The 10,266-nt window shown below is 48.8% G+C and overlaps 1 protein-coding gene across 1 annotated transcript; it reads left to right on the forward strand.

Annotated features, from left to right (window-relative positions):
* The first annotated feature begins 5,054 nt into the window (after positions 1-5,054).
* On the forward strand, positions 5,055-6,444 carry LOC109768848 (uncharacterized). Its single transcript, XM_020327581.4, has one exon. The coding sequence runs from the start codon at positions 5,070-5,072 to the stop codon at positions 6,315-6,317; it is 1,248 nt and encodes a 415-aa protein (XP_020183170.2). The 5' UTR covers positions 5,055-5,069; the 3' UTR covers positions 6,318-6,444.
* Positions 6,445-10,266: the final 3,822 nt, after the last annotated feature.

The following is a 10,266-nucleotide window of genomic DNA, read 5'->3' on the forward strand; positions in this document are numbered from 1 at the left end:
GTCGTGAATTTTAGTTTACGACCGCCAGCTTTTGACCATCTGTTTTTGGTCACAAAAAGGTCGCAAATGAAAAACAATGACCTTTCGGCGACCAATAGTGATGGTCGCAAGTTGACATATTTCTTGTAGTGGGAGTGGGAAAATAATCATGATTTAGTCATAAAAATACACAATGGAATGGAGAAAGTTAATCAAACAACACTCGGAATATATAGATATTTTAGAAATTAGAGATGGCTAGATCAAGATTTCAGACACCTAGGTGAGATTGGGACGGTACCATCGGAGGGGAGGGGACAACTCCAGTAATATTGCTCGCGTGATGGCTTTGTTCGGCGACCGAGACGAAGCTCCACCACGGTGGACTGGACTCCGTGGTGCCCGAAGCAATTGACCGTCACAGCGGTGGGGTTGCGACCTCGCTGGTTATGTGCGTCGTGGCTAATGCAGGCCGCAACCACCAGAAGGGATGGCACACTGGCGTGGTGAGTTGCAAGACTGCATGCGAGGCTAGTTCTTGGCAGTAAGAACAATGACAATGACGAGATTGGCCATCGCGGGAGCAGAGATGGAGATGGGGAGGAGGAGACGTGTGCGTTTATGGCAGGTGATATTATTGCGGGGGGGGGGTGTTATGGCAAAGAATTAGGTTGTTTTGGAAACAAATGAAAAGATTTCAGAGCCAATCTCGACCGTGAGATAAAAAGGATCGACGGTGCCCAAATAGTCTGACGAATGTCTGTTATCACATGTCTGCTAGCACGTGTTTCCCTTTTATTTTTATATCTTTCCAACTTCCTTGAGGATGCGTTTGGGTAACGGGATAGCCACCCAAGGGATAGAGATAGCCGTTATTTTACTGGATAGTAGGCGTTTGGTTTATGGACAAACTGGGATAAGATAGGATAGGGATAGCCAGATGCTTGGAATATACCTTCAAAAATCGACTACCCCCGCGCGCGAAAATGTCGCGGACATGCCCATCCACCCGCGCGCGCGAACGAAACGTTTTCTCATGCTGAGGCACTGACGTTCCCAAAAGCAATGCATGTGCGTCGCGTTTATGACGTCTCATGTACGTCATGTGAGTGAGCTACATGCATGAGCAGCCTGGGTGTGCGGACGACCGATGTTGTACGTCTGTACACGGTGTATGCAGGCGTTTGTATTTATACGCAGATGGCCGATGTTGTACATCTGTACGTGGTGCACGCGGGCAGCTTGTATTCTGTGTACGCGACCGGCCGATGTTGTACGCAGTGTACGCGAAGGTGCGCGCAGTGTACATGTTGTGTGTGATGTGCCGTGAGCTGCGTAGTGTTGGGAGTTGCATATGCCCAATTGATGGGAGAGGTATGATGAAAAGAGAGTATTTTGATAGTAAAGTACGAAAAAATGCCTATCCCAACCATGTTACATCCTTCTAACCAAACAAAACATGAGCTAACATCATCCCCCAACCAAACAGAAAAAATATCTATGCCTAGCCAGCTGGATGGTGACACCCATAACCACTCTAGCTTCTCCCTCTAACCGAACACACACTGAGGCCTCATTTGGTTGCAGGGTTACCCGGGGGATCCCCGCTGTTTCCCCGGGTTGGAGAACCACGGGCCGAGTTGGCCCAGGAAAATTGAGTTGGTCATTTGGATGCATCGTTCTCGGGGTAACCCCTGCCCGACCCACGCCCTTTCCACGAGGAGGAAGCCCACGACCCTAGAGCTCGGGGAGGAAACCCATGGCTTGAGCGAGACGAGCGAACGGCAGCGGCGTCGGCCAAGATCCAGCGCCCCCGACCACCTCCGAGCTCCCCCGTCGGTGACAAAAGCGACGCCCACGACTCCTCCCTCCGGTGCCAAGGATCCAAGCTCAGCTCCTCCAGCGACGGCGACGGACCGCAGCCGTCACTGTTCTCCTTCCCCAGATCTCCCCTCCGCCTCCATGCTCCGATCCCCTCTGGCGACGGCGACGACGACGGTTTCGCGGATGTATTCATCTCATCGGATCAAGGGTTAGCCCCCCCCCCCCCCCGCCCCAAAATACATTTTTTTGAATTTCTTCAAATCATGCCTTCACCGTCCCTGATTTTGCTTGTATTTTTCTTGTGTAGTTGCTCTGCACTTGTTGTAGAGCATAGCTTGCATAAGTATTTTTACCTATTTTTTACCTCTCGTTCTGAAATACATCTAACAGGTGCTCATCATCGTGTAAACTTGTATGCTAGAAGCAGGCAGACACACTAGACCCTCCTCCATTAGACTGATGATGATGCAACAGTGCATTCTTTACAGTGGATAAACTGAAACTAGAGTAAGCATCTTTTTGCTCTGATGGATCAATTTCTCATTGCTAATATTTATATATTTTCTTCTAGGATTTATACTTTCTCGTTCAAGATAAACCACCAGACAAAATAAAATGTACAAGATGGTTATGTTTTCTTCACCCATTACATACTGTATCACATACACACTATGTCTGAATCCTACTACCCATTTCTGTACAATATCAAGATTGTGTGTTTCTGTACCCCTATATACTTTCTTGTGTCTATTTGTTTTATGCAAGCCTGCATTCCTAGAGTCTTAATTTTCGACTGATGACAGAACTGAATAATGTGCAACATCTGATGTGTTCTTTTCTCGGATATAATGTGCAACATATATAATTAGGTAGATAGGTTCTTATGGTGAAAGGTACATGGCAGTATCTTGTTGAAGTTGCCTCTTGTTGATACTTGATAGCTGAAATTGCTTCTTGTTGAAGTCATGTACAATCTACTCCTAACGTTGTATGTAGGCGAGTACTTTACTATAGAATTTCCGAGACAAGGTAGCAATGGTTGGCGTTAGGTCACATTTTGTGCCAGTAAGGTGAAAGTGCCATCTGCACCTTCACTCGGCACAAAATATGGAATGCTTGTCCAGATTATAAACAACATCGCCGGATAATGATCCGAGGTTGGTTCTCGGTTGAACTAACTTGAAGCTTTGTGTTTTTCTTATAGCTGGCTGATATACTTTTTATTTTTATAAGGTATATATCTTTTACATTCTGCAATAACTTACCCATATATGTCAGTTTTCTTGGAAATATGCGTCCGGTTGTGTGCTGATTAAATAGTCATCTATGCACATGTGGGCTAATGAGGTATATATGGATCTTGTGCTGATTAGATATATGCATCTGGGTGTTGATCTTAATATTGCCACTCCTAGGAAACTGACATGACAGTGTATATTATTCTGAATATTATACAATTGGAATAGTGTTTATACAATTGAAAAGCTTCGACGACTATTTTCAAGCTGGTTCCAGTGTAACATTATTTTCTTGCCAAATGATGGCTTTCATGGCGTGGTCGCCTAGGAATCAAAGGGAACAATATTTTATTTATTAGAACACAAATAAGTCTGGCTTATTATGTTTGCATCTATTTCATTGAGAACCATGCATATGTGATTATATATAGTTTAAAATGTGATATTGTATACTATATTGTTCTTTTTTGATTTGCAGGTTTCCCAAAGCTAACCAATGAAAATGTTCAAAGAAGTTGATGGTGGACGTTTCAGTAGAGTGATTATTCCAATGACAACGCATTTCAGCATGGATCAGTCACATATGTACATCTTTTTAATGGAACTAAATGTGTCGTTCCCCTCCTTGGAGGCGTCGGTATGGACTGATCCCCTCACTTCCCCTGCCCCTAGGTCTCCCAGGCGAAAGCCCTAACTTTGTTGGGCGGCGGCGGTGCTCTCGGCGTCGTTCCCTTCTTGAAGGCTCCGCTTTGTGAGCCTTGTGGTCGGCTGGCGCCTGTGGGGGTGGGCGGCGGCGACGTGCGGCCCTCTTGTCCTAACGTGAAACTTCCCCCTCCGGTGTTGGATGTGTGCAGCGACGATGTTCTGCTCAAGGAGAGCCTCCGGGTCTCGTTGGGGTTGCGCTGACCTTCTCTATGTGGCCATCTTCCGGCGGCATCCATCTCATCTTGCGACGGTGCGGCGCCTTCGATCCAGGCAAGGAGGTAGTGGCCTTCTTCGAAGATGGTGTACTATATGTGCCGTGCCGGGGCCCGTAGGTGCATGGTGACAGCATATGCCCCACTGCTGTCGACCCCTCTCTCCCCCGAGCCAGTGTGATATTGTTCTTCATGCAGCATTGTTGGAGAAGGTCCTCGGTGTCTTCGGCTTCGTTCTCTTTTGATTATCTTCAGTTTTCCGTAGCGTGTGAGGAGTAGTTTGGTGTTGTCCATCTTTATGTATCTTACCGCCGTGTTGTTCTTTCTTTTGCATGAGGGTGCTTGCTTGTAATCTGCCAGTTGATGGCTTTGTTAATTCAAAGTCGGGCTAGACTCGAGCCCCATCTCGGACTCGGCTGATGCCTTTTGTCTATTTTTTTTAAAACAATGATTAGCACACCAGAATTTATCCTCGGTGTTGTGTTATTTATGGTCCGCGTGTGTGATGTGGACTGAAGTGTTTTTTTACTGATTATGTGTGTTTCATATTTCCTGATTTATCCTTAAAATTACAGAATTATTCTCCATTGTTCTGCCATTTCTGATTTTTGCATGGAAACTAGAAATTTACTTACTTCCGTACTGCTATGATGATTCTGTAAGAAAAAACAAAAAAAGGGAATTAGTTTTCATGGTTTTTGAATACTACATTTCTTTTCTAAGAAATTTGGCACTTCCCTCACGTGATTCCCTCCCCTCCCCCTTGCCTCCAAACTCACATGGGGATCTCCCCCGGTGGCGGGAGAGGATTTCCTATGACCATGGGAAGTCCCCCTCATGGGATTACTACCCTGGAATATTTTCACTTTGCAACCAAATGAGGCCTGAGTGTGTGTGTTCCACTCGGTTTTGGTCTGACCGGCAAAGACGATAGTGCAAAAATCCTACACTTACGGAAAACTGCTACGGACTGATTTCACGGAGGGATGTGTCCTCGTCTCAGCCATAAATTCTTTCCCCCTTGATTTTCACTGACCCCACCTCCTGATTTTAACTGGGCCATGTCAGCCTGCAACCCTCTTTCCGTAAGACATGGCCCGTAGATGTAGCAATGCTCGACGATAGTGAAACTGAACTCGTGGCTCCGGCGCTATGTAACTGTAGCTCCGTCCCCCTGCAGTGCACGCGCGCCCCCACGTTCTCTCCGGCGACGAAAAATCCTGGAGATCACGCCTGGCCCAATCACTCCTCCCCGTTCCGCCCCCTATCCTCCTGCCCGCGCTCGCCTTGGCCCACCCACCCCCTTATCCTCTTCCTCGCCACTAAACCGCCAAATCCGTCTCAGTTCAGCACGCTCGCCCACTCCAACTCTACCACAGCTGCTATCACCTCACTCACTGGCGAGGGTTCGGCCATGGAAGAACTCCTGCTGCGCCACGGCCGCCTCTCGAGGCCGGTGGCAACCCGCCGCCTCCGCGTCGTCGCCGTCGCGCTAAGGTCCAGACCGAGCAGCAGCCTCGCCGTCCCTGGGTTTCCGCCCGCGACGGCGCCGGCCCCGGCGCCTGCCCTGGAGCACGTGCTACCGTCGCCGCATGTGGCCGCAGACGCCGCAGCTGTCCTGCTCGAGGCGGGCGTGCGCCCGGAGGATCTCCGGCGCGCGGCGGGGATGTGCCCCGAGCTGATGTCCGTCCCCGTCGAGACCATCACGGCCGCGCTGCGGTTCCTGACCGACGAGGCCGGAGTGCCCGCCGAGGAGCTGCCGCGCGTGCTGAGGCGACGCCCACGCCTGCTCGTGTCCTCCGCCGCCGCGCGGCTCCGGCCGACGCTCTACTTCCTCCGGGCGCTTGGCGTGCCCGACCTCCACCGCCGTGCCGACCTGCTCTCCTTCTCCGTGGAGGACAAGCTGCTCCCGCGGATCGAGTTCCTCGAGTCGCTGGGCCTCCCCTCCCGCGCCGCGCGCTCCATGGCACGCCGCTTCCCGGCGCTATTCTACTACGGCATTGACGGCAACATGCGGCCCAAGGCTGAGTACCTTCTGGGCGTCATGGGCCGCGACGCCGACGAGCTCTTCGACTTCCCAGAGTACTTCTCCTACGCGCTCGACACGCGCATCGCGACGCGCCACGAGGCCTGCGCCGCGCGCGGCGTGAGGATGCCGCTGCCCGCCATGCTCCGGCCTGGGGAGCGCAAGTTCGAGGACTGCCTCGCGGGCTGCGTCGGCTCCACGCCGCCACGGCGGCGGTCTCCCCTTTGGCACGCCTATTGGGTGGATGGCGACGGCGCCGGCGTCAGCGCGGTGGTAGAGAAGGCCAGACGTGACGACGCGATCGTGGCATCATACCGCCATGTGCATTATTAGTAATACAATAGTGGGCGATCTTGGATGTTGTAAGCTGTGCATACATGTGATCTGTAAGTATGATACCATCTGGTTGGACTCTCTTGTTAATCAATCAATCATCAAGGCATGGCCTTATAGTTCAAAACTTTTTTTGATAGTAGATGGCTTCGCTTGTTGTGTGGGACATCAGAATACATGACCAGGTTTGTTCCAAGTGGCTGATCAGCTCGCGCTTGTCGATAAGGTTCCTTTTTTTTTGAAAAACAAATGGACTTTATTCAACGGAAATGACGGATACATCGTTTGCGAGGAATGGTACAATCTCAAACATAGGCTCCTCAAACCAATCAATGGTAGAAGAAAATCTAGCCAAACTAGCAAGCTCGTGCGCAACCTTATTGGCTTCCCTATTACAATGTTCAAACCTAGAGGTAGGAAAATCACACGCCAAAAAATAGCAATCATCAAAGATTGCCGCCGCCGCTCCTGCTGACCGTCCGCCGTTATTCATCGTTTCAATAACCTCCAAATTATCAGAATTAATAACTAGGCAATTGCAACCCGCACGTTGCGCTAGTGAAAGACCGAATCTGAGAGCCCAAGCTTCCGCTGTTAGAGCATCGATGCAATGATCAATTTTCCAAGTACCCCCTGCAATAAACTTCCCTTTGTCGTTCCTCAGGACAGCCCTCGCCGTACCTTTAAGAAGATCATGATCAAAAGAAGCGTCAACATTAAGTTTCACAAAACCCACCGGGGGACGAATCCAACCCCCTCTTTTCATAGAAGCCCTTGGACTCGAAGCAGCAAAATAATTAGTCGTAAGAGCTTGTATCCCCATTGAAATCTGTTTTGCATCTTGAATTCTCTCCTTGTGCACTAATTTACGTCTTTCCCACCATAAATACCAAGACGTAATGGCAATCATCTCCCGAGTATTCTGGAACCCCATAATAGATAAATCTTGGTCAGGCATGAGCAACAAAAACTCGAGGACCGCCTCTCCAGCACGATCAACTTCACAAGCTTGAGCAATGATCTCGTCTAATCCAAGCCTTCTTCAGACCTCTTTTGCCTTCTGGCACTGAAACAACATATGCTTTGTGTCTTCTAAACCAGAAGCACAACAAGGGCATAAAGGTGAAACTTTCATGTGTCTATTAGCAAGCGTAACACGACATGGAAGAGTACCATGCAGCGTCCGCCAAATAAAAAATTTCACCTTCGCTGGACAAGATAACTTCCAAATCTTACACCAAATTGGATTAAAGTTTGTTCGACCCATTCCATTAGTACGACGAAGTTTCCTTCCATGTCGATAAGGTTCCTTAGTGTCCGTTCATGGATGGTTGGCGCGACCTGGACCTATTCCCTATGAGGGACGGGAAAATGGCCGACTATGAGGGATGGGGTTGCGCTTGTTGATAGGGTCGGTGGCACGTCGCTTTTGGTGATCGTTCGTGAAGGACAGAGATCCCGAATATCGGCATTCGGCGTTTGATTGGTCGACCCGGTGTTGTCGGGCGCTGAAAGTGCATCTAATCTCTGTGTCGTTTTGGTAATTCATAACAACATATATCTATTAAACTAATGCCTATTCAGGAATATTTTAGGAAGGTTCAATTTAGGTATAATAATGGGGTGTGAAAATAGACCCCTCAAAATGCTTAGACAAGTGTTGGTCAATGCCTTAAAACTTCATTTTATATTTAAGTGATCCAAGATCATATTGAGTCCACAAGTATGCTAATATTATCAAAAGGGGATGAGGTTGAGATAATGAGTTTCTTGCTCAAAGTATTTAAAGGTCAAGCTCCTAACTCCTCACATCATTTATCATGATTCCTCTATATCACAAACCAAAAGTTAAACCTGGACTCATCGAACCCATATACACCGGAGTCACCGAGTCACATTGTTATAGCCATTGTCCTAAACTCTATACTTTCGGACTCACTGAGTTGACCCTTCAATCTCACCGAAGAGCACTTGCCAATCTTCTCTTGCCTACTAAAATTCATTCGGAATTTTCGAACAATTTAGGTCGATGAAACCGAAGTGTGTACAATACTTAGGTCATAACAACTCAGAGCCACCAAACAGTTTCATCTGGTGTCATCGAAATTTCTAAAGTTGAACTTTGTACAGTTCGGTCTGACTGGGTATTTTCAGTCGGTCTTGATGACATGTGCTTAAACTGAGTAACGGTAAGATTTTTGGTGAAGCCTATATATACCCCTACCCACTCAAACCAGTTCTTCTATGATTTCTAGCCCCCTCATTGCTTTCCACCCAAACCTCTCCTACCCAAAGCCAAAATTTGTGACAGAGAGTTTGAGTGTTGAGGAGATTATATTTTGAAGCACAAGAGCATGGAGTTCGCCATTAACAACACAATCTATTACCTTTTGGAGGGTGATGCCTCTTAGATTAGCTAGGTGTGCTTGGGAGTCTCCAAACCGTGCAGAGAAACCAAGAAGTTACATCTATTAAATGAAAATCTACCCGAGTGAGGACATCCCTATGTCGGCGTAAGCCATGGTGGGATAGGCAAGGTTGCTTCATCGTGGATTCTGTGTGGGTGTGAGCCTTCCATGGAATCGATTCTTCGTGGCATCTCGAAACTGTGATCTCTTGAAGATCGAAACCTCCATTAATGTGGACATACGATAGCACCACCCATCGAAACCACGGGTCAAAAATATTCCATGTCAACACTGTGTTTGCACATCTTCAAACCCTTCACTACAAAAGAAATACACATCCGTGACATTATAGCCTGAACGAAAACTTTTTCTGTCATGGTTATGACTCTTCTATGGCGATAATTGTGAAAAAAACACGTATCATCATTGATGTGGTGGGCTCCTACTTCTATGACAAAAATTATGATAGAAATTGGGCTTTTCGTCCTGGGCGGGCCGTAGACGCACCTGCGTGAAATTCTTTGGCCCTTCCATGACATAAAAATTTGTGGTAGAAGTGAGGGCAAGGAAAATTTTGGGGAGTTCCCGGCTACGGTGGGTGGTCGGGGCCGAGCGATGTAGTGTGGTTTGCACGTTTCCCTCGTATGTGCGTGTGTGCGAGGCGTTCGCTTACCGAACCCAAGCGATCACACTATATATGGCTACGTACTGAAGCCGATCAATCCCTTCGCTGCTAACCGAACCCGAGCGATTCCTTCGCTGCCAACTAAACCCGAGTGATTCCTTCGCTGCTGCCGCTGCTAACTGAACCCGAGCGATTCCTTCGTTGCTGCATGCTGCTTACTGAAGCCGATCGAACGAGCCCCCCCCCCCCCCCCCCGTGCGAGACGTAGCTAGCTGGTTGGGTTGTCTCTGGATGAATAGTACCCATTGTCGCCGTGCGCGTGATACGTAGAATAAGTCGAGACATGTGGTGAGTCCAGCTGATTGGTTGGCTATGGACGAAACAGTTCCCGGTGGGGGTTGGATGAACAGGACCGGCCATGTAGGCAGTTGCCGTTCGATGAACAGGACCCCGAGGAGGCCGCTACACACCCCAACCAGTTGGTGGTGGATGAACAGGCCCCCGTGGAGGCTAGATGAACAGTAGCCGGTGGAGACTAGATGAACAATAGCCCGTGGATGAATAGTAGCTGGTGGAGGCTAGGGAAAGTCATGGTGGGTGAACAGTAGCTGGTGGAGGCGGAGGAAGTCAAAAGTGGATGATTAGTCGCCCGTGGAGGATGGAGCGAGGCAGTAGATGGGGGATGAATGATAGCCCATGGAGTCCCGTTTTGCAGTATGCCACACCCATCCTGATGAACAGGACCCCGTTTTGACCAAAGGTGCTCGAAGAGAAGTCTGTTTCCTCTGTTTTGCGGTACGCCAGACCCCTCTCAATCAACAGGACCCCGTTTCGACTGTAGGCTATTGAACAGAAGTCCGTTTCCTCCGTTTTGCGTACGCCAGACTCCTCCGGATGATTTGGATCATGTTTTGAC

The sequence above is a fragment of the Aegilops tauschii genome, chromosome 4, assembly GCF_002575655.3.
Source record: "Aegilops tauschii subsp. strangulata cultivar AL8/78 chromosome 4, Aet v6.0, whole genome shotgun sequence".
Classification (NCBI taxonomy): Eukaryota; Viridiplantae; Streptophyta; class Magnoliopsida; order Poales; family Poaceae; genus Aegilops; species Aegilops tauschii.

What these genes read in the sequence shown, in the direction of transcription:
- LOC109768848 (XM_020327581.4), top strand. Translation starts at nt 5,070, where the DNA reads ATGCTCGACGATAGTGAAACTGAACTCGTGGCTCCGGCGCTATGTAAC.